The sequence below is a fragment of the Danaus plexippus genome, chromosome 7 (genome assembly GCF_018135715.1).
Source record: "Danaus plexippus chromosome 7, MEX_DaPlex, whole genome shotgun sequence".
Classification (NCBI taxonomy): Eukaryota; Metazoa; Arthropoda; class Insecta; order Lepidoptera; family Nymphalidae; genus Danaus; species Danaus plexippus.
The window spans coordinates 1,788,575-1,812,371 of NC_083541.1; the positions used below are offsets into that span (position 1 = coordinate 1,788,575).

At 31.0% G+C, this 23,797-nt stretch overlaps 2 protein-coding genes, 1 long non-coding RNA gene and 1 other non-coding gene across 9 annotated transcripts; 3 read left to right on the forward strand and 1 right to left on the reverse strand.

Moving 5' to 3' along the window:
* Nucleotides 1–4,411: 4,411 nt before the first annotated feature.
* Nucleotides 4,412–6,558, forward strand: LOC116770522 (uncharacterized). The gene is made up of 5 exons (XR_009752524.1): nt 4,412–4,990; nt 5,169–5,391; nt 5,670–5,908; nt 6,173–6,334; nt 6,416–6,558. It is a non-coding gene; the product is annotated as an uncharacterized LOC116770522 (long non-coding RNA).
* A 3,580-nt stretch (nt 6,559–10,138) lies between these two features.
* On the forward strand, nt 10,139–12,589 carry LOC116770523 (chymotrypsin-1-like). The gene is made up of 5 exons (XM_061521003.1): nt 10,139–10,187; nt 10,413–10,632; nt 11,004–11,241; nt 12,171–12,329; nt 12,431–12,589. Exons 1-5 carry the CDS (start codon nt 10,139–10,141, stop codon nt 12,587–12,589), a joined length of 825 nt encoding a protein of 274 aa, XP_061376987.1.
* Nucleotides 12,590–18,894: 6,305 nt separating this feature from the next.
* LOC116770767 (uncharacterized) lies at nt 18,895–21,992 on the reverse strand. Of its 6 annotated transcripts, XM_032662369.2 has the most exons (4): nt 21,856–21,981; nt 21,535–21,581; nt 20,580–20,774; nt 18,895–20,407 (listed from the first exon to the last, which is right to left on the reverse strand). In XM_032662369.2, the coding sequence occupies exons 3-4, from the start codon at nt 20,764–20,766 to the stop codon at nt 19,533–19,535; spliced, it is 1,062 nt and encodes a 353-aa protein (XP_032518260.1). In that variant the 5' UTR covers nt 20,767–20,774; nt 21,535–21,581; nt 21,856–21,981; the 3' UTR covers nt 18,895–19,532. The 6 variants fall into 6 exon arrangements, with proteins under 6 accessions (XP_032518260.1, XP_032518261.1, XP_061376931.1 ...); XM_032662370.2 differs by lacking the exon at nt 21,535–21,581 and having other exon boundaries at nt 21,856–21,992; XM_061520947.1 differs by having other exon boundaries at nt 20,580–21,581.
* Nucleotides 21,993–23,497: 1,505 nt separating this feature from the next.
* Trnal-caa (transfer RNA leucine (anticodon CAA)) lies at nt 23,498–23,612 on the forward strand. The gene is made up of 2 exons: nt 23,498–23,535; nt 23,568–23,612. It is a non-coding gene; the product is annotated as a tRNA-Leu (tRNA).
* Nucleotides 23,613–23,797: the final 185 nt, after the last annotated feature.

A 23,797-nucleotide genomic window follows, 5' to 3' on the forward strand; every position in this document is an offset into this window, starting at 1 on the left:
GTTACAATCGATGTAGCTATTAAAGCAACTGTAACTGACCCTATATGTTACATACGCTGAGCTAATAAATAATTATAATTATATACCTTTTAAAATTCTCCCCACCCGTTGATAACAGTAGCAACATTACCACCAATAAAATTAAAATTAAGAGTAACGATCTGGACATCTTTATTTAGTGTCACCGGTTGTGACGTCACAAGTATACCAATATCATTAGTTAAATGTTAAGCAATTAAATGAAACTAGTATTATTCGGATTTACTACGCGGATTTTATTATTTAAAAACTACATAATCCCGACGTTTCGGTTACTTTGCAGCAACCGTGATCACAGGCAGACGAGGTGTGAATGTCTGTCAGTTGGTCCTTGTTATTTATCATCTACCGCCATCGATTTCTTAATTTTCTGGCGTACCGCTCTGGATGCCGGCAGAATGCGCTCACGGTGTCTTGAGGTCCTGCGGTGTGGTTACGGACATGGGATTTTATATTTTTAAGAACGGGATCCCAGGTGTTTGATAGATTCCAGCCATCTTCTCTATTGAAATTGGGATGTTTTTTAATTTCAATAGCCTCGCGAATTAATCTCGGTATATACTTGTCTTCCCGAGCGAGGATTTGAGGTTTATCAAACCGAATGTAGTGGCCTGGTTTGTCCATTGTGTGTTCACACACTGCTGACTTCGACGCGCGCCTATTTTTGATGTCTGAGATGTGTTCCTTAACCCTTGTACCGATGCTCCTCTTCGTCTGTCCAATGTATGACAAGCCACAGTCACAATCGAGTTTGTATACACCCGCTTATTGCAAAGGAATGTTACTCTTGATTGGTCTCAAGAATTGGCTCACTTTCTTAAGTAGTTTGTAAATAGTTTTAATGGAAACCTTCTTCAAAATGTTGCCTATTCTGTCAGTAACTCCCTTCACATATGGTAGTATCGCAGGTTGTCGTTCAACTGTGGGTGGCTTCAGGTGGTTCTTGCGATGCTGGCGAGGCACGGGCAGGTTGCTGATGGTGAGAGCATGTTTTACATGCTGCAGCTCGGCCTCTAGGTGGTCAGCATCACAAAGTTGTTGGGCTCTCTGTAACAAAGATTTGCCAACGGTAGCTAACTGGATAGGGTGGTGGTGTGAGTTACCATTCAGGTACCTGTCCGTGTGTGTGGGTTTCCTATAAACAGTATGTCCCAAAGTATTGTCAGGATTCCTAACGACAAGTATATCAAGGAAAGCTAAAGAATTATTTGCCTCCAATTCTATAGTAAACTGAATCTTACTATTGATATAATTAAGATGGTCCAGAAAAGCAGATGTTTTATTTTTATTTAATATTGTGAATGTGTCATCTACATACCGTTTATATATTAAAGGTTTTATAGGAGGAGAGCAAAGGGCTCGCACCTCGAAGTCCTCCATGAATATGTCAGCGACAACGGGGGAAACCGGCGAACCCATTGCAACTCCATCTACTTGTATGTAGAATTCATCCTTCCACATGAGGTAGCCAGATGTTAGGCAATGCTTTAATAGCTCTGCATATTCTATAGGCATATTGTTATCCTTTAACTTACCTCTTACAATCTCAATGCAGTCAAGAACAGGTATACTAGTGAATAATGACTGTACATCGAAACTGACCATACTGTAATTGTCGCTCAATTTTAGGTGTTTTAAATCTTTGACAAATTGGTAGGAATCCTTAACAAATGACTTTGTGTGGCCCCGGAGAGGTGATAATATCTTTGAAAGAAATTTAGCCAGTTTGTAAGTGGGTGAGTCAATCTGGCTTACTATTGGGCGTAATGGAACATCCTGTTTATGGATTTTAGGTAACCCATACAATTTTGGAGGTTTTGCACACGATGGTTTTGTTTCTGTTAAAACTTTAGTTGTCGGGTCTTTGTTAACTTTTTTATAAATAGAATTATCCGAAAGAATTTCGATTATTTTATTATCATAATCACTCGTATCCATTATTACGGTCGCGTTCCCTTTATCTGCACGGAGGACAGTCAGGTCTTCATTGTTGCGAAGTTGTTTGAGTGCAACCGATTTTTGACGAGAGATATTTTGTCGAGGCAATTTGCTCCGGCGCAGAACATACGAAACATCCTGCCGGATTGCTTCAGACTCTTCTTTCGTGACATGATTTTTATGAAGACATTCCTCAACGTTACAGATAATGTCTTCGAACGGTAATTTTGATGGCACTGGTGCAAAATTCAATCCTTTTTTAAGGATCTCAATGGTTTCTTTATCTAAAGTTTGTTTTACACACACGGACAGGTACCTGAATGGTAACTCACACCACCACCCTATCCAGTTAGCTACCGTTGGCAAATCTTTGTTACAGAGAGCCCAACAACTTTGTGATGCTGACCACCTAGAGGCCGAGCTGCAGCATGTAAAACATGCTCTCACCATCAGCAACCTGCCCGTGCCTCGCCAGCATCGCAAGAACCACCTGAAGCCACCCACAGTTGAACGACAACCTGCGATACTACCATATGTGAAGGGAGTTACTGACAGAATAGGCAACATTTTGAAGAAGGTTTCCATTAAAACTATTTACAAACTACTTAAGAAAGTGAGCCAATTCTTGAGACCAATCAAGAGTAACATTCCTTTGCAATAAGCGGGTGTATACAAACTCGATTGTGACTGTGGCTTGTCATACATTGGACAGACGAAGAGGAGCATCGGTACAAGGGTTAAGGAACACATCTCAGACATCAAAAACAGGCGCGCATCGAAGTCAGCAGTGTGTGAACACACAATGGACAAACCAGGCCACTACATTCGGTTTGATAAACCTCAAATCCTCGCCTGGGAAGACAAGTATATACCGAGATTAATTCGCGAGGCTATTGAAATTAAAAAACATCCCAATTCCAATAGAGAAGATGGCTGGAATCTATCAAACACCTGGGACCCCGTTCTTAAAAATATAAAATCCCATGTCCGTAACCACACCGCAGGACCTCAAGACACTGTGAGCGCATTCTGCCGGCATCCAGAGCGGTACGCCAGAAAATTAAGAAATCGATGGCGGTAGATGATAAATAACAAGGACCAACTGACAGACATTCACACCTCGTCTGCCTGTGATCACGGTTGCTGCAAAGTAACCGAAACGTCGGGATTATGTAGTTTTTAAATAATAAAATCCGCGTAGTAAATCCGAATAATACTAGTTTCATTTAAATGAATACTCGCGAAAATCTTAGATCTCATTATGTTAAGCAATTAGATTATTATTTTTGATCAAATCATACGGTGCAATGAACACACTGACCACAAAGGTCTTCCTCATTATGTCAATTTAAGAAAGAACTTTAAAATATAAGGGAATAAAATTGTTGGATTTTTTGCGAGTGTTTTTGTAATTGGCTGATATAAGGGTACTGTGATTGAATATACCTACACTTAAGATTTGAAGTGTGCTATAATTTTATCGGTATTATTTGTAAAGTACCTATCTCTCTTTTTTTTTTCAATGTCCGATTCATTTTCATATTTTACTTCATTTCATATCATAGCCATTTCATTAAGTTCAACACGAATTTCTTTTTTTTCCAATAAAAATTTAGGAACCAATCATCTTGTAAGAAGTCCGATTTAACAACAAAATACATTGCAAATACGACTTTATAATAAGATAACAATTATGAATATATTTTATTAAAAACATTGAATATTTGTATCCGTCAGTTGAATTAAATATCTTCTCTTGTACGATGCATTTAATTGACCCTTATTTAACTATAACCTTGTAACCGATATTCGGCTGTAAATTCGATTAATAAGTTTGGTAACACAACGACCGGTTTGAAATAAACTGTGAGTGTGTGACGATTTATAATAAGGGAAGTTCATTGCCATTGAATATCTGGCATCATGTCATCATAGCGGGTGGATGTATCTTATGTGGATAACGAAATATATTTACAGAGTTAGCGAGTTAATCAAGATCTATCAAAACACATAACAATGAGCCTTTTATGTAAAATTGAAATTATCATTCGCCATTTTGCTACCACACTTATAAAAACATGTAATGGTAAATTTCAATTGAAAATGTTTTACAAGAAGAGTAATGTATGCATGTATTGTATAATTTATTCAGCCAAAGGTCCATTTAAATTCTCATATACAAACTCACCAACGCTATACTCACCGATTAAACCGAGCAGCCAATCTGAAGCATTCTTTAAACGTTTTAGAATGGTCGAAATTAAAACAAAAATGCAAATTTTGTATATTTTATTACAATAGATAAACCATATCATTTGTAAAGATAAAATATTTTTTTTTTGCATTCTTAACAACATTTACAGCACCAATTAAATTTTATTATTCGATATTATTACACTTAATATTTAATCTTTACATAGACTTTGCTGTTTTTCTAACTGTTTTTAAAATAAATATAGGACTATGAAAAAAATATAAGTAAATTTATCAATTATAGGCTGCTTAAAATATCTGGCCCTAATAAGTTAACCTACATATCCTGTTGTTTACCTGTTTATCCTAAATAAAGCATCTAATTTTCCAACTTAAATTCTTACTACCAAGGGTGAATGAAAGTGCCCATAGGCCTGCCATTTATGACATTAATCTATAAAATAAATTTGTTATCATAATTCTTTATAAAACACACCAGAACAAAGAATAACTGGATCGTATAAAAAAATCTTTATTAGTACGACAGAAAATTATTCTAATAACAACCAAGAATTATGGATAAGGCTCTATAGCAACTGGAAGTACATTATATATGGTCTAATGATAAAATGCTGTTTTCATTGCTATAATAATATACAAGAATGAGAATAGTTTCAGTTTTTTATATTTGCTAATAAAATTGTCAATCTCCTTGGACGAAATATATAAAGGGGCACTCCTGTTTTTTTTTTACAGCAAAAATTAAAAGTGATTTTCCAGGCTGGTTGTTTGTTGCTGTCACTTGTGGCCGGAATTATAGGTGAGTATTTATATGAGAATTTTAATAATATATTATTTAAGTGTCCTTTAAGATACTGACAATGTGTTCGGAAATATAGTGTATGTGAACAGGAGTCAAATATTTTTTTTTTTTTTATATATTTTGGAAGGCGCCAGAAACGCAGATTTGTAACTTGTAGTTTTATATAACATTACAGGTTTACCCTTAAACGGAGAACAGGATACATCACCTTACTTTGATTCTACCCAACGTCGAATTTACAATGGTGATGAAGCTGGTCCCGTGCCTCATATGGTAGCTTTGGTCGTCGGTACACACACTAAAACCTTCGTATGTGGTGCCTCCCTTATTACAACACGCCATGTGCTCACAGCCGCTCACTGTATCGATGCTGTTACGAAAAACGGTGCTCTGATTGGGTAAGACATTAATAATAGATTGTTATACCATAGTGTACCTTCGCTTATTGGTCGAATATCTAGGACAAAATACTTTTAAGTTTCTTTCTTAAATTATAATTTGTTTTAGAAAACAGAAGGTGCTTAATTTATCTGAATACCAAAGAATTGTGAGTTACCAAAAAAAAAAAATATATATAAATTTAGTGCAATTACTATTAAGAAATAAAAAAATCAAGCGATAGTAAATTTAATTGTTTGCAATAAATAACTACAAAGGATGGAACATTTTTTTTCAGGTCTCTCAAAGGAATTGTTGGGACAAATTATTGGAACAAAGGCGGAACTCACTATACTTTTACTGTCAAACATTCCTCATCCTCAATGGGACTCAAGAAGAAAAAGGAATGATATTGGTATACTTGTCACGTCACTACCGGTGACACTAAATAAATATGTGCAGGTCGTTGGTCTTAATTTTAATTTTATTGGTGGAAACGTCCCTGTAATTGTCCACGGATGGGGTAGACTTCAAAAGGTATATAATAATTATTATAGTTAGATATAATACAGATACGTAGTTACTCTCAAGTTTCTAATACTAGTATCGATATTAAATTAGCATTATCAAGTTCGTAAAGATTTGTTTTAGCTTTACAAAATACAACTTTTACAATAGACCATCCCCGAGCCCGTACCTACTAATTCTTATTTTCGTTAATACATACCAGGTTGTGAAGAAAATGCTTGGTGATTTATTTATTATTTACATTTGATTTATTGAATATCTCTTCAATTTCAGGAGGCCAAAGAATCTTCACCTTCACTTCAGGAACTTAGAACATTTACCATTGATAGCAGTTCGTGTGCATCACGTATATTGAATAGACAAAATGGTACAACCAGTTTCGATCCAAATAGGGAAATTTGTACTTTTCTTGATAAGTACTCAGGCGTTTTCTTTGTGAGTATACCTACTTAACACTACTTAACCTTAGCCCTTAATTACATCGAAGCAAAAAAAATTGGTTCATCTCTATTTCAGGGTGATTCAGGCAGCCCATTAATACTTCAAGATACTAGGCAGCAAATTGCTGTCGTATCGAGGGGATTTTTAGGAACTACTTCCAGATATCCCGACCTGTATATGAGAGTTAGTGCCTACAAAGATTGGATCCAACAAATCATACGGCTTTAGTTAGTCACAAATGTTTATATAAATAAAAGTCGATGCTTACAAAACCTTGTAATGTGATTGGCTCGTTTACCTCATCTTAAATTACCTCACAAAGAATATTTAATAGAAGAAATAAATAATTGAAAGAAAAATTATTATTAGGTTTCGAAAATGTTGCTTACGAAGTGATTGTTACATTTTTTATTATTTAAATTCACCGAGCCTGTTTTTTGTTCAATCACCAAGTTTTTCCGGATTTTTATGTCAATAATCTTTATCGTTCAAGCAAGTTAGTCTTTGAAGACAAATAATCAGCGTACGTAAACTGACGCTATATAAATATATCATTATGGAAAATAGTACACAATGAACTGAGTGTGATCTTTGAGGCTTCCTTGAATCAGTTACAAAACAATCTGGCTTGTAACCTTTTAAAATATCACTACTGTACGCAATTTTATCTAAATAGCTAACATTTTTCGAATTCACAAACTTTATTTTACTTAATATATACCTATATTAAGAAATGGTTATTTGATACAAGGACCGTCATCTACAGTAACTAAGTTTACTATGACTATAATCGTTATCTAATTATTAATCATGAAATCATTTCCAGGTCCTTGATTCCCTACTTTGTATGCTAAACTTTCCTGTACTTTATTTTTATATAGAAATTATTTGTTCCTGATGAGTTTTCTTAATTCTTTCGGCATTAACAAAACTCCACGAACCCTGTTCTTTAAATGTACAACATTTCTTACTTCAATGTCGCCTCTTGTACTTTTTTACGTCTTTGTTTAGTAAAGGAATTGCTGACGTATGCTTTTATAATGTACGGTATGTTCAAATTTGTAATCACGTAATTTTGTTTTTAGTTTCTTCTTTTTATAATTCGTTTTAATCTTTAGCGACATTTCTAAAATCTACTACTTCTTGTTGATGATTGATGTCACGAAAAATAAAAATTATATTCCCAGAAGTAATATTTCAATGAGTTTTCTGAATCTGGCAAATATTTAGAAGTTTTAAAATATCTCTATATTGATTCCCAACTTCCTCTTTTTGTTGAGGCTAATTTAAAATTAACTTTAGTCTCCATCATCATAAAAATGTTTAATTTTTAAGTTATTGTATATTTTTCAATACTTAAGAGTAAATAAACCTATATATAAGTATATAATACATATATTTTATAGGATAAGACGTTAGCTTGACTAGGACTTTATGAGCTTTTTTGTACCTTGATCGCCATTTTTCTTAAAACAATTCGCAGAAATGCTATCCAAAATTGAAAAAATGGTACAAAGTTAATATTAATAATCATTGGTGTCAGTTATTACACTATTATACACAATCTTCATTGTCCCAAAAACAAAAGTTAAGGGTTTCTAAAAATCATATACTCTGACTATTTAACAAACTTTTTTGTAATACATCAACACGCATATGAGCATTTGGGAAAAAAGAGTAAAACTCAAAATACAGATTCCCTGTGATATATTATCTTACATTTATAAACAACTTAATCTATTAAGAAATTACATAACCCTTAAGAAATAATTAATTTAAGAATTAAAATTTGACTATTCTTTTGTATAAATATAGATATATAGGTATAATTTGGTAGGTCAAAACTATGAGTCGGCTCTGTTTTGGACTTCCCGTGGACAGAAAATATAAAGTTCCAATTTCGTCTATACCAAGTTGTATCTATTAATGCTTAGGAGAATCCAAATTCTGGTTTCATTAATTTGAATTTTAAAGTTAAGCTTATACGAGTAAAACTCATGATTTAGCAAATAACTTTAGTGTAAATTTTTCATTTAGAGCCCTTAAATATGATTGCGAGACTAAATCTCAAATGTATTTCTTTTGATTATTTTTTTACATTTGTTCCTGTAGGAAAATTCGTTCTGTATTTGTTCGATCCTATACTCAAAGACAGTATAGGTTTAAATGCTCCGTAACAATTAAGGTGTTAGTTCAGGACCTTTGATTTGAGGTAACAAAACTTTTGTACATTTTGTAAATCTAGGTTGGTTTAAGAATAAATCTCAATCAATAAAGAAAATGAATAGGTACAATTTATATAACATAGATTTACATAATGTAATAAAATTATCATTAATTTAAAATCCCCTAGTTATTAATTGTCTTTTTTATGATTTTACTATGACCTTCACGCGTGAATTACTCAATCCGGCAATTATACATTAACAATTTATTTTATTATTTCGAGAAAAAGCTGACACTGTTACACAGCTGAGTCGATATTAGCCTTCAGGAAACTAAGGAAGGTTTAAAGTCACTGTAAGGAAACTGTCCTCTGAAAGAAATAGACGCGTCTTAATCTATGTATCAAGACATTTACAACCTACAATACTAGAGGCAGACACATACAGACACACTTCGACGTCAACCTTAAGACAGCCATCATTTGGAGACGTTGAAAAAAGATATTTTGTAACAGGAAAACCAGCATCGTAGGAGGAACAAGAAATGTAAACTTAAAATATAAATTCAGTGTTGAAACCAATCAATTATAGATATTAAAATCAATATATATTGTTAATTAATATTTTTTATAATATTAAATGGGTGAAAAACGTTATTAGGGTCTTAGTAATATAATCACTAATAAACATTACGTTTTGGGATTCATGACTAACGAACTAACCTTATTTGAACCCTTCATGTTAACATATGCGAGTGATATTGAATCGTCGCTACTATTGAAGTATTATATTTTAATTACTACTTTTATGGATTGAAAAGGTAATATGCGTTTTCTACATAATGGCTAGAAAAACAAACATATCAAATACCAACTACGAAAAATTTGTTGACGTCTTCTACGTTGGAACTGTCTTCGCATTTATTTTCTGAAAAAACTGTAATGTATTCTCGATATTGCACTTACTAAACGATCTTTCAGCAACATAAATGATAATTGTGTGTGCCGAAACGGACAAATATCTTAGTGAGTAATTTACTAGAGAGTAAAGTTGTAGCTTTACTCAGTACTCATGTAACAGCTAAGTTCACAACGGATTCTGTTACAACGGCGTCTCCTCTTTCCAGTTGGATTATCTTTATTAATTCAGAATTCTCTAAATATTCTAAAGATACTTTTTTTCATCTATTATATTGAATATAAACTATACACAATCCCCTCAGGTTATGCCCTGATTTATGAATATTTTACATGGAATTCGTTTTCTGTTGACGTAAAACACTTAACGAAGTAATGTGTTTTGACGTCACTGTTATATTATGTTACTTCTGGGTCATAGATCATTACAAAATGTATTTTATTTTACATGGCTAATTAATCTATATAAATATAGATAAATGCAAGTGAGTTTAAGCTTTTTTTCTAGGAATTTAAATTTTTTTTAGATAATCTACTGAAAAAATTATAAAAATGATATCTTAGACCTAACACTGTGGCCAATAAACAAAAAATATATTAAACAATGTTATCAATGTTATAAATTTTTCGAGGAATTCAAATTGTTTTTATCTATTTGAAAAAAATAAATATATAAAGGGAACTTTCTGTTTTTTGATGATAGACAAATTAAAAACATGTTTCAGGCTGGGTGTTTGTTTATATCGCTCTTAGTGGGAAGCATAGGTGAGTTTTTAAATAACATTTTAACGAGAACAGAAAACATTCTAATAAAATTTATTTTGTTAAAGACGTATCCTTACGTGTATGAAATAACTCTGTCCATATTTTTCCTTCGGTATCAAGAAACTTTTCAATATTCGATAAATTATATATTCCTATATTAAAACTCCTTCATTTGTCTATTGGAAAGTATTTAATTGTAAATGATACCTTCAATTTTACATACAGGTTTGCCCTTAAGTGGTGGATACACATCCGGTTACTTCGGCGATATAAAAGCTCGGGTCATCAATGGTTACGATGCAAGTCCCGTGCCTCACATGGTAGCTCTGACTGTCGGTGAACAAAGTAAAAGCCTCGTATGTGGTGCCTCCCTTATTACTAAACGCCATGTACTCACAGCCGCTCACTGCATTGACGCTTTTATAGATAAAGGAAAATTGAGCAGGTAATGTATGTAACATTAAATATATATATATACAATTTCGTAAATAGTTTTTGCACCACTTTATCTCTAAAGAAAAGGTAACTTTTTATTCCTAATTACATCTTTAATTCAACTGTCTACAAACAGAAATTTAATTTTATTAGTTTAATTCTATTTGAAATTTAAATCTATAATATAAAACATGTATAATTATGTTCAAAAATAATTAAATTACTTTAGTAATCTATTTTTTGTATTGACTTTTATAATTGCGCATGAGCGCCATGTTGGATTTAATTGAATTACTATTAAAATAGTTATAAAAAATCCAGCGATAGTAAATTTTATTGATTACAATAAATAACTACAACAGATAGAACATTTTTTGCCAGGTCTCTTACAGGAATTGTTGGGACAAATGATTGGAACAAGGGCGGAACTCATTACACCTTTTCTGGCAACATTACTCATCCTGAATGGGATTCAAAAATGGTCAATAATGATATTGGTATACTTATCACGTCACAACCGGTGACACTTAATAAATATGTACAGATCATTACCCTTAATTTTCAATTTATTGCTGGTAACGTCGCTGCTATTATCAACGGTTGGGGACAATTTGAAAAGGTATATAATTAGTATTATTTACAAGTCTTTGCCTTTGTAATATATAAACCAAGAATTATTTTTTACATTATAATCAATATTCGTATAATAAGACAGTAAAAATCGAATGTCTGTACATTAAATATTTTTCCAAAAAACTGATAGGAGGCAATTAAAGAAGAGTCATAGAAACCAAAAAAAAAATTTTTGGAATTATCGTCTGTCTGTCTCCCTGGTACGTCATAACTTCAAAACTACTCAATGGATTTAAACGTGGTTTTTTCAGTTGGATTACATTTAATTAGGATCATTGTCAAAATTTGGTTTCGTCAAAATCGGTTAAGGGAAAAAGAAGTTATGGTCGACTGAAAATTTACTTAATTTATTTAATTTAAAACTTTTAAACACTACAACTTAATATTGATTAGTTATATGTATATCATAAATTAGTTATATTAGGTACTAAAAAAATATGTTCTTATATATGTTAATCTTAATGTTAAACTTATGAGAGGTAACAAAAATAATAAATAACGCAGTGCGCGCGAGCGTGGTTGAAGTGTTGAACACTGTGCTCTGTAGGTGGCGTTGATAAAATACGTCATCAACCTAGATCGCGGTGTTAAGATTCTCCGTTGTGTAATGACTACCATACGGTTCGAGAGTTTTTTGTTGTTTGTTGGTTGTGGTTGTCTGTCATTTGTTATAATCTCTTTTCTGGTTATATATATATCTATATATATATATCAAATTAAATAATAACATAAATGATTATGCGCAAAGCGACCAACACGCGGGCGGAGCCGCGGGCAACAGCTAGTATTATATAAATTATGAGTTTAATTTTATATATACAAAGTTCTTCCTCTGGTCTTTAATATGAAAGATGAATAATAAGTCTTAAAATGGTCATATTATTTTATTGATTTTTATAACCATTCAAATTTTAGGAAAGCAAACGACCGTCACATGGATTGAAAGAACTTAAACTATATACTCTTGATGGCAGCGCGTGTACGTCACGTCTACGTCGAAGAAAAACAAATTTTATTTTAAATTCGACATTGCAAATTTCTACTATTACTCAGAAGAACTATGGCGCTGGTCCCGTAAGTATACTAGTAACTCTCCTGAGTAATCTGTTTACTATTTTTATAATACTATTTACTCTCGTCGAAACCAAAAGTATTTAAACAAGTTTATGTTTCAGGGTGATTCGGGTAGCCCGTTAATCCTACGAGATAATAGACAGCAAATTGGCGTCGTGTCCTGGGGTGTTAACCCCAGTGCATCCGGATATCCTGATGTATACGGTAGAATCAGTGCATACAAATCTTGGATTAAACAGAGCGTACGATTAAGAATATGAGTAAATTAATGTACATATATAGAAATATATTGTGTCTGTAATGACATAAGTATAGACTACCTTCATCTTGTCTTCTATCATGTTGTAAGAAGTGATCAAAAAATTTATTTACTTTGAAAAATGAATACGATTTAATTTTTCCACATGTTGGTAAGCGTTTTCATGTTCAAGGTAATGTAGAGTGATTTTTTTTAAATCATTTACCCCTTACACGTAACTACCATTTATGGGCGATTTTTATTATTCTAGTCCATAAAGCCTTAAAAGTTAAAACATCTTCGGACGCTACACAATATTGTCACTAGTTGCTCTTAACAGATCATTGTATCACTTGTTATATAAAACTTATTCTAATCAAAAATACAGAAACAAAACGTTCCGTATTTCCCAAACTATGGGATGAATTGCAAAAACAGTATAAATAACACAAAATCATAAAAAAAACTAGTAGAATAATGTGAGAATATCGGTATTGGTGCTTATTGCTATAAAAGGATAGCTTTGGCCTTTTGTTGGGATAAATTGTTAGCCGTCTTCATGCAAATTAAAAAACAAGATAATATTTTGTAAACGACTATTAGCTATCCACAGAAATTGTTATGCTAGCGATATTCTCAAAAAGCACTTTTAATAAAAAAATAATAACCTAATTATGGTTATGACAATTAATTAAAGCAAGAATTGTATACTTAATAAGTATATAATAATAGAAATTAAAATTTTCCAATACTATTAGTTTTTTTTTATTACTTTATGACGACATAATCCCGACGCTTCGGTTCCTTTGCAGCAACCGAGATCACGGTATACAATAAACAATAATACTTTACTTAATTTCGCCATGAGTAATTCTTATCCCATTTGCATCAATTTTTATCGGAACCTTATGTGCTTTAATCCACCATGGATAAAATTATGTACAATAAATTTTTAAGGGCTGTGTAAGAAGGTTAAGAACAATTAGGTATAGTTTTATGAAGTTCAAAAATTGTTTTAAAAGTTTTGTAAAAATTGAGTTTGTATGAAAAACGGTGTGATGACAGAAGTTGTAAATTTTCTTATTATCTACAACTTCGCCATACAGTTTTATTGTTTAGAAACTCGTCTCCTTCCTCTTCCTGAGCTCAGGCCTGTTAACAAAAATTACATATATATAATACATTTACAGGACAGTTTGATTACATATATTATGTAATATATGTAATCAAACTGTCCATGTATAAAATTCTACCATACTTTTGTATTTTGCATAACCGTTTTTCGCCGAGACAATTGAATCACTGTACTTAAACATTCTATGTACGCGTCCCAGACAAGACAAGTAAGTTAAAAGACAAAAAAATATCGCTTACGGATTATGACCATATATGTAAGAAAAAAGGGTAGATAGGAAAGACGTAAAGTGCCGTAACCAGGTAGATTCAGGAATTGAAATTTCAGCTTAGAATTCTTAACTTATCAAAGATTTAAATGTCACATGCACCCATATAATTAACATAACTGTTATTAGGATAGTGTAATACAAAAATTTCTCTACCTCAAGCTCATCTTAGTTTTAGGAACACCTAATTGTCGTAGTTTGAGATTTATTCGCAATTATCTCAATAAACTCTATATTTAGTTGAGATTGAAGCAGTTTTTATTACTCCCACAAAACAAATATGAAAGATAGTCAAGATTCTACTACAAGCGATGCTCTCGACCCTTTTATATGACTCGATGCATACCAATCCGAGTTCAACAGAGCATAACTTTGTGCTGGATTTCTGCTATTCCAATACGCCACACAATTAGTTTAGCATTCCATCAAGTAGGTACGTTTTATTAAATAGTAGACAAATTCTCGAATATTCCTACTGCTAAGTGAAGCTTCTATTAAAAATAAAGACACAGACAGATTCTATCTGTATAGTAAATACCCATAACAATAATTTCTACATTTACTTAAATATTAAGAAGTTACGTAGTTAAACGACATTTTTTATATTGTTTCTTGTAACATTTTGAAATCTTCTATGTTCTTCTATGTTGCTATTGGTATTTTGTTTAATATGAATAATGCCTTTGATCGTGATAACTGCAAATGTTATTTATATAAATGTAAGTACATCACCTAGGGGTTTCATATTGAAATTTTTAAAAGGACCACAAGCAACGTTTCTATCCAGAAAATAAATGTGGAAGAACTTAAATGCCAAAATAAAAATTATTTTTTATCGGCTTTGATACGAGTGTAGCCTCTAAAGTAGAGGACTTTAGGGCGTAACCCATTTTGTTCCCCTTCGATATTAATGTTAATATAGGTACCTATCTAAAAAGTGTGTAGAACTATAGACTATACCCTCCAATATTTTCCATAGATAATATGGACAATTATTATCTATCTAGGGCACCTTAATTTAAAATATTGAACTCTATGTCCGTCATCTTACTAAATCCTTAAGCACTAGTCGCATTTTGCCAAAGACAATGTTATGAAGTTGTTTGTAGTTTGTTTGTTGCTGTACGTTGTTAAAAAGTAATTGAAAAATTGGGTTAAAAGAGAAATGTATATGTACATACCCATGCCAGAACCTACAATACCTATAATTAGGTATCCTTAAATATATCCTGATAAAAATCTTACGTATCTTCATATATATATGACAAAGCATAACAATTTCCTTTATCCTACATTTTTGATTTATTTCATTCAAGTGACAGATCCAAATACAAACTGTTTAATAAAAACTCTCATGACTCATCGGTTTATCAACAAGGTAAAGAAAGATACATCAATATGTCTCGCCCCGGCTTAAAACGATTTGGTTGTAATTTCATTTTGCTATAATTAAACAAGAACCCACAAAGGTTCAGTGTTTAAATAAGTAGAAATAAAATTTTGTGAAAAATATTATTAAGATAAGTAATATGTTAAATTAAGCTTTTGCAAACAAACTGTTCTTTAACCGTCTCAAACAAATGTAACTCTATTTCGATTAATCCAATGTGTGTGTACTTAAACATAAACAATTTCAATATATTTTATCATATACATATATATTAATTTTATTAATTTAAACCCAAAGAAAAGTTTTGCTTATAATAATATACGGATACCCAATAATTAGACACTAATTAGACAAAGAGAGATAAAAAGGACAGTATTTCCTTTAGTAAAATATATAAATAGCAAAATAGAGAAAGTCTACATTTTTACCTTAAAAATATCCAAAACATTTTTTAGCATTTTTCAGCTTACAGAAATGGTTTAAATTCCGTCGAATCTTCTCTCATTTAAACGTCAGAGCGAGACTGGAAAATAAATAAAATCAAAAATAAATAACTCATCAAAGACAACAATCATTAGATGACGTAATTTAAATGTCTTAATAACAAGTACTTTTCTTGCTAGTTTTTCTTACAAAACTATTTCTTTATGAACCATTTATAATAACTTCTTCATAAAAAAATACAATTTATTCCACTGAACAATAAAGGACGTAGAATGGATCACATAACATCTATTCTGTCCTATTTCTGAAGAAACCTTCCTCATATAGAAAAACTCACTGATGAGACAGTAGATTCCTCTGTTTCAACTGACGTCTTATAACAATTTGAAGAAGTTAAAGAAGAAGACAGTTCATTCTTCGAGGACATCAACTTCTTCCTTGAATTGTATGAAGTTTTTGTTTTTCTCTTCCTACTAGCACTGTTATATTTCTCGATGCGGTCTCCCAACATATTACAGATTTCAGACAAAGTCATGTCCATTTTATGTACGTGTAATTTATTATATTATAATAACAGGAAAAAAAAGAGAGTGATTTATAAGTAATTATTATCTACTATTTATACAACTTATATTGTTGTTAGATAAATTGAGTAAATTAAATCGTAACGATTATTTAACGACTATAATGTCGTTAGAAGTAAAACAACAAAAGCAACAAAATAATTTGTATGCCTTGTGTTATGAAATATACATATATATGTCGGCGTTAATGATAAATATGTAATAATTAAAATAATACTAATTATTACTCAATTGATTTGTTGGTTTCGTTAAATAACTTTTGATTGTAAATAATAAATTGAGTTTTATTTAGAAGTAAAACGACTCAGACTTCATCCACCAATCAGTGAATCAGGTGAGTTGTGAAGGGAGGGGACGGCTCCTATATAAGCAGGGCTAATCGTCGATGAGCCAGTAGTGGTTTGGCAGCTGTCCTGTTCACAACTCATAATTGTGGTCAAGGGATCCGCCTGAATCATCTACTTATTTTAATAAGTACTATAAATGGAGGATAATTCTGTCAACCGTGAGACTTCAGAGCCACCTAGCTCGCCCATACTCCAATCGCGAGCCGACATATATTTAATAAAAAGTAGTTCAACTGACATACTCGTATATCTAAACGTAAAAATCCTAAAATTTCTTAAACTTCATCTTATAAAAGTTAGAATTATTAGATAATAATTTAAAAATTCGTATCACCTCCATCCCGTGCCGTGGACGTGCTTATTGCGAAGAAATCAGAACGTGAAAAAAATGTATACTTTGATTGGAATGTCGTCTATTTTCATCAGAATTTATTTCTTGTTAAATCTCTTAAACGATTGCGAATTTAATTAAACATATCTTTAAGCAATCTCAAGCAAATTGTGTACCTATTGTTATTCACACATCTAAGCAGATTTAATAAAAAACCATTACGACATAACAATCTCTTTCTATTATGCAAATGCTGTTAAAACCTTATATTCCTATATAATATTATATACTCGTAATAAATAAAAAGAAATTAACTTAGTTACGTAATTTTAATTAAACATCCTTGTTTTTCCCACAGATTTGTTATGAAAAGTAACGATTACAAACATCTATTGCAAAATAGTTTGCCTTAATGACATCCAAATAGTTAACTAATTATATCTAATAACTATCATGTTATAACAATCATCAATTTGGATGCCAATTTATGTTAATCATCAATAAATACCTTGTTAAGTTAATTGCTACCCCTTCCAATTATATTGACTTTAATATAAATAATAGTGTTATAATTGCATATTTATTATTCTCCTTTCGTGTCCTATTAGTATATCACACTTTATCAAAATGGATATGAGTCTATCTGAAATCTGTGCTATGTTAGGTGACCGCATTGAACAATACAACAGTGCCAGCAGGAAAAGAAAAACGAGCATTTCATACAGCTCTAGAAAGAAGTTGATGTCTTCGAAAATGGAGCTGTCTTCTTATTTATCTTCTTCAAAGAGTAAAGCGACATCTGTCGAACCTCCAATTAATGCAATAATGGAGTCACCAGTTTCCTCTTTAAGTTTTTCCTCTACCACGAAAGTTTCGGAAGTGACACAAAACAGACGCTACGTTAGAAGGCCCGTTATCATACAGCCAAAGAAATTAACTTTTGATATCGAAGAAGACTGAAAAGATGTCAATGTTTCTAAATTAAGATTCTTTGTTAAGGAGTACCTGATCTACTTATAAGTGTTATAGAGAAGTAATATTACTATTGTTGACAAGTTATTTAGGTATATTTTATTAACAATTATATTAATAATCTCATTGAATTTACTGTTATTAAATTAACATTTTTATCATAAAATTCGATTTCTTTACCCTAAAAACATAAACTAACGAAAATTATCTGCCTTATTGAGTGAGTCAGTGAATTATGAATATTTAAAATCATAACGTCAAAAGTGACAGTGTCAAAAAAAAGTAATCTTGTCAGATTATCGTTTCATTTTTCAATAACAAATAAGATATTCGAACACGAAGATTTACGAGGTATTATTGTTTACCCTTTACGAGCTGATCACGACCTACAATAACTGGCCGAAACAAACAAAGTGACTGATGGCTTTAATTCACTCCTTTTAAGATTATATTGTAACGAGAATACATACATAAATAGGATTTTGTCAAAAAAAAAAAGAATGAAAAATTAGTTTTTAAAAATATAAAGAATTTATTCCCATTTATAAAGCAATTCTAGAAACCGTCTTCACTGATTCCTAAACTGAATTCCATTTCAAAAACCCATTCAATTAAATTATATGTAGAAACATTTACTTTTTAAATCTTAAATAAACTGATAATATAATATGTTTATACACAAGTCTTTAAACTTCAGAACCCTTTGTATAATAGTGTTTGTAGACAAACTTTCGTTATCCACATCCAAATTAAGTACGAAAGTTATATTTAGCTCGTCTTTAAATTGTTCATGCTTCAAATCATCTGAATAACTTAACCATATTAAATGTTCTAAAGTGTCAATAAAACAAAAAAATTTTGGGAACACAATTTATTTCAAAATTATTATTACTTATGATTAAAACTGGGTACAATAATATCGAGGGATATTTGTCAAAAAATATTTAAACTTATCACTAAAAGGCACATGTAGAAGTAAGATGTTACATCCATGAATTGACAATTTCATACTAATTACTAAGTGATAATAATTAATCGTACAATCGAAAGCTTACACCAAAGTAACTCTTAACTAGTCTTTTAACATGGACTAATTTCCTTTAAATCTACTTACAAAATTTGAATTTAAACCATACAAAAATTTGCTACAAATTACAATATATTATAATAATCATATAAAAGAAAAATTACCTACACAATTCCATAGCTATAGAAATATTTTCTACTTTCATTTTAATCACGATGAATTGAGAAAAAGCAATAAATAAAAAGCATTAACATTTGGCGTTACTCACAGCTCAATACATTTTTATTTATTTATAAAAAAAAAACTCAAGTTCAATTAGACGACTTTGTACAGAAATTGTACAGGGTGCTCAAAATACAACATTGATTTTAAAATTAATTTACTTAACACAGCATTATAATTATATAGACTTATATGAAATGCATTAATTATGACTAAAGAACTAAAAAAAACAAATATTTCATAGCTTAAAGAACACCCTGTAATTGTCCGTTGACATACTTAAGGCACGATTGGACATCTTCACTGTCAGATTCTATCCCTTGAAGCTTATCATGAATGTCAATCATATAATCCTTATCAAAAGTACCTTTCTTCAGCGCAGTCATACAAAAATTAATAAGAGTTTTAAAGCACTGTTTCCGCTGTGCGTTATGGGGCTGATTATCCCACAAAGGTGTGGCACGTACATAGTTCCAAGCAAGGAAAACATATTTAATGACAGATTCCCAATGTTGGGATTCAACTAGGACCTTCCCTTGATCAACGAGGCATTTTTTGAAAGCTGTCAAATGAGTCGCAACTCTAGAGTAGGCCGGTGAATCAGTTTTGGATGTCAAACGAGATGTTGGTAGACTTTTAAAGATATTTGATTTCAGATAACTCAATTTCTCCTCCAATGGTGTGAGATCTGGTATTGGCATATCTGAACGAATCTCCTTCTCTACTTCTGGATGTTTGTGTGTAATTCTTTTGATCATGTGTATCAGTTGAGTGGGGCTAAGGCCTTTCAATGCGGTGTCCAAAGGGCCTTTGAACTCTCCGTCAAAAGTTCTTTCAAGACGGGATCTTTTGATGGGAGGGGAATCTTTGAAGGGGCTTGTAATTTTGAATTTCTGTGGCGTACTGATGTCGCTGAAATCAATTTTCTCAGGAGTTAGTGGTACTCGTTCGTTATCACCCAATAAAAGACGTTTCCTTGGTGTTGAACGCAATGTTACTCCAAGTTTTGGAGGAGTGTTCCTACCAGTATTCTTAGGAGGAGTGCGTACTACTGAGTGGAAAGTTGAATTACGCTTGAGATCAATATCTGGAGACCATGTCGCTGGGAGACGTTTACGACCTGGTAATAAAATGAACACGTATCACTAAGACAAATTATTAGCAATAAAAAATAAGCTTAAATACTTTTATACTATTGAAAACTATCAATAAAATAGTCTATATGTAACACACGAAATTATGTACAAAATATTAATAAAATTGTATTAAAATTTAAATTATGCAATATATACCTCTCTGCTGAATGAGGAACTCATCAGGTGATGGTGCAGGGCTGAGATAACCCGGAGGCAACAAGGGTGAAGCCTCTCTCGTGTTGGTTACAGGCCGGAGAGGTGTCACTCTTAATCTATCAAGCCTCGCTGGTATCTCGGCTAAAGCAGCGCGTGTGCGACGCGGCACTTCAGGTGAAGCTTCCATCTAGAGTGCTTTGAAGATTTGTTAGGGTTGATATTTAAAAAATGATGGCCAAATTTGTTAATATAAGCATAAAACTATGAGGTATTATAATAGTTAATGTGAAATAAGCTTAAATGAATGTATATTTGTATGGTATATATTTATGGACTTATTAAATTTGTGGTATGACATGATTTTAATATGTAGCTCTACTTATTTGTTACTTGAGCTAACTGAAAGGCAAAGTTATTTAGGATATGACAAGATAGCTAAATAAATGTTATTAGATTAGAGGAAAGTATAAAGTACTATTAGTAATAACAGCACAGAGAGAAAGTAAGTTTCTGATTGTCTTTTAAACTTCTAAGATAGCTCGGATGAAAGTTTAAGTTCCTGTTACTAAATTAACAACAATACCAAATTAATTATTTTATATTGCAAAATATAGCTATATTGTTATAATTATATTTATACATATATGAATATATTGCACATAAAAGTTTTAATGGTTTTAAATAACTTATTTTATCTTAATCAATTTATATGTATTTTTTATATATATTAAAATTATTATAAAATTTTGATAACCTTAATATTTTGTTAAAAGTGCATTAGTTTTTATAGAATCCCTTTTGAGAACCATTAAAAATCAATTACAAAAAAATTATGTACAAATATTTGATTGCAGCAATACTAATGACGAAAATATTTAGTGATAAGAAGCAGAAGTGAAACGGATGTTAATTAATGATTTGTGCCATCAGCGATTGTAATGTACTTCAAACTGACCTGAATTGTGTTTATAACTTAAGATGCTCACGAAGTTTGGCGGCAGACTTACAACACGACCACATAAGTTAAGCAGATCAAAGAGAAAATAAAATAGTATGAATCGTTAGTTGACTGTATTAATCTTTATCCTTTAAGTATAACTGGAATCTAGTTCAAATATAATAATAAATACCCAATGTCTAAAAAGTATTTTTGTTTGCTCACACCAGCAAGCATAATAAAATTCCGTTAATATTTTGTTTATGACTAGATGATTTCATCTTATGTCTTATTTTAAAAAAATATTTTGAGAAAAGAATTAAATATTACAATACGTACCTATTATAAATATCAATTAAGAACCAAGAGCACTGAATAATTTGTAAACTTAAAACTTCTAACTTTAACGAAAATTGGCGCACAAATTGACAGTTGACAGATTTGTAACAACGGTCACCACAAACACAGACCTACAAGAAGAAATTCTGACCTCCGAGTTCCACCGTTATTTTTTTACGTCAGTGTTACTATTTATTTAATTAATAGAAATAGTAGTAAATAATAACATAATTATTAATTTACGATTGCCAAAAAAAAATTAGAATAATAAAGAAAACATAAACTATTGTATTTAATATTACAAAGAAATTTACAATTTGTCATAGTTAAAAATAATCTACTTGTCATCCATAATTATAAAATAGTATTTTTTAATAACGTTATTCTGGATTAGATATATTTTTTAAGTTTTTCTAGACTAAATTAGAATAAATTATAGCCGCAACATATTAAATACCATATAAATTATAGTACAAATTCCTTTAACAATTTTAGTATTTATAATTTCTATTATAAGAGAGGTAGAGATATTATTATAATCATTAATCATACTTATTTTTTATTGAGAATGGAATAGTTACATTCTTTCCATAACGTATTATAACGACTTTTAATATCTGATGATTTATTATTTACTTTTAATCATGAAAATTCTTGTCTTAAATTAATATTGTTTAATTTACAGAATTTTTATAACGGTGCTTTTTGGTAGAATACACTCTTTTTGATTATACGAGCACTCAGAAGTTGAGCAAATACACATAGAAAAACATATTTAGTTTAAATAAATAAAGAGACCTAAGTTTTCTTCAAATCTTCACTTTGAACAGAACGGCGTTATTTAATTTACAAATTATAATTTATCTCTGCCTTACGGATTATATTATGCTTTTATACCCAGCGAAGTCTACAACTATTACATGGCTGCTTGTCGTAACTTTTTGGGATTTTTCAATTACGGTGCCTTTTTATTATATGGTTTAATAATAAACTATGGATAGTGTTTATCTTCAAGTTATTTTAAAAGGCCAATTAGGAAGAACATATTGAATGTCCCGAAGTTACGATGAGTTTTTTAACATTTAAAATAGCAACTTCAATATAATCGACAAAATAAAAAGTGGGACAAAATAAGATTTTAATATAGATGGTATTTCGAATTAAATTCAATATTTAGTGAACTATACGGATATTATTTGCATGATTTCAAATTCCAGGAATGTTCAGTTTTTTATACATATAATATAGTTTTCGAAAAGCGCACAATCAAAAATTCAGTTCCACATACATAGATATAATTATGGCTGTATTTATTTACAGTCCGCAACGGAATAAAAACAATGATTTACAATTTAAATGCTGAAGAATTTCCGATACCGTATGTTGAATTATATGGTTTATTATGATTAAAATGGAAGGAAGAAATATAATTAAAATACATTTATTTAACAATGCTTATTTAAGTGACCAGTAATGTTATAAAATATTTAAGTGATTTAATCTATATCATATATTATTTCTCAATAATTGATTCGATTTTGTTTATAGGAGTACATACTAATATTTACAGTTTCGTCACAAAGATCAGATATATATTTTGCAACTGGTCTTTTTATCCAGTAATTCAACCAGTAGTTCAATCGTCAGGATGGCCGAGCGGTCTAAGGCGCCAGACTCAAGGTTCCCTTACCCGTACAACACGGGTTGAGTTGTTCTGGTCCTCAATGAGGGCGTGGGTTCGAATCCCACTTCTGACAAACTCTTTTTTGTATTTTTGTATACAAGAAATTGTAATGAAACTTACCTTTATCACTTTCTTTTTTTATTTTTGTCAATATTACAATCATTTTAAGGTTTATAATTCAAATTTAGTTTATAAATAATAATTATAGAAATGTCTTATATACCAAAGAACACGTATTTTACAGAGTATATTATCTAT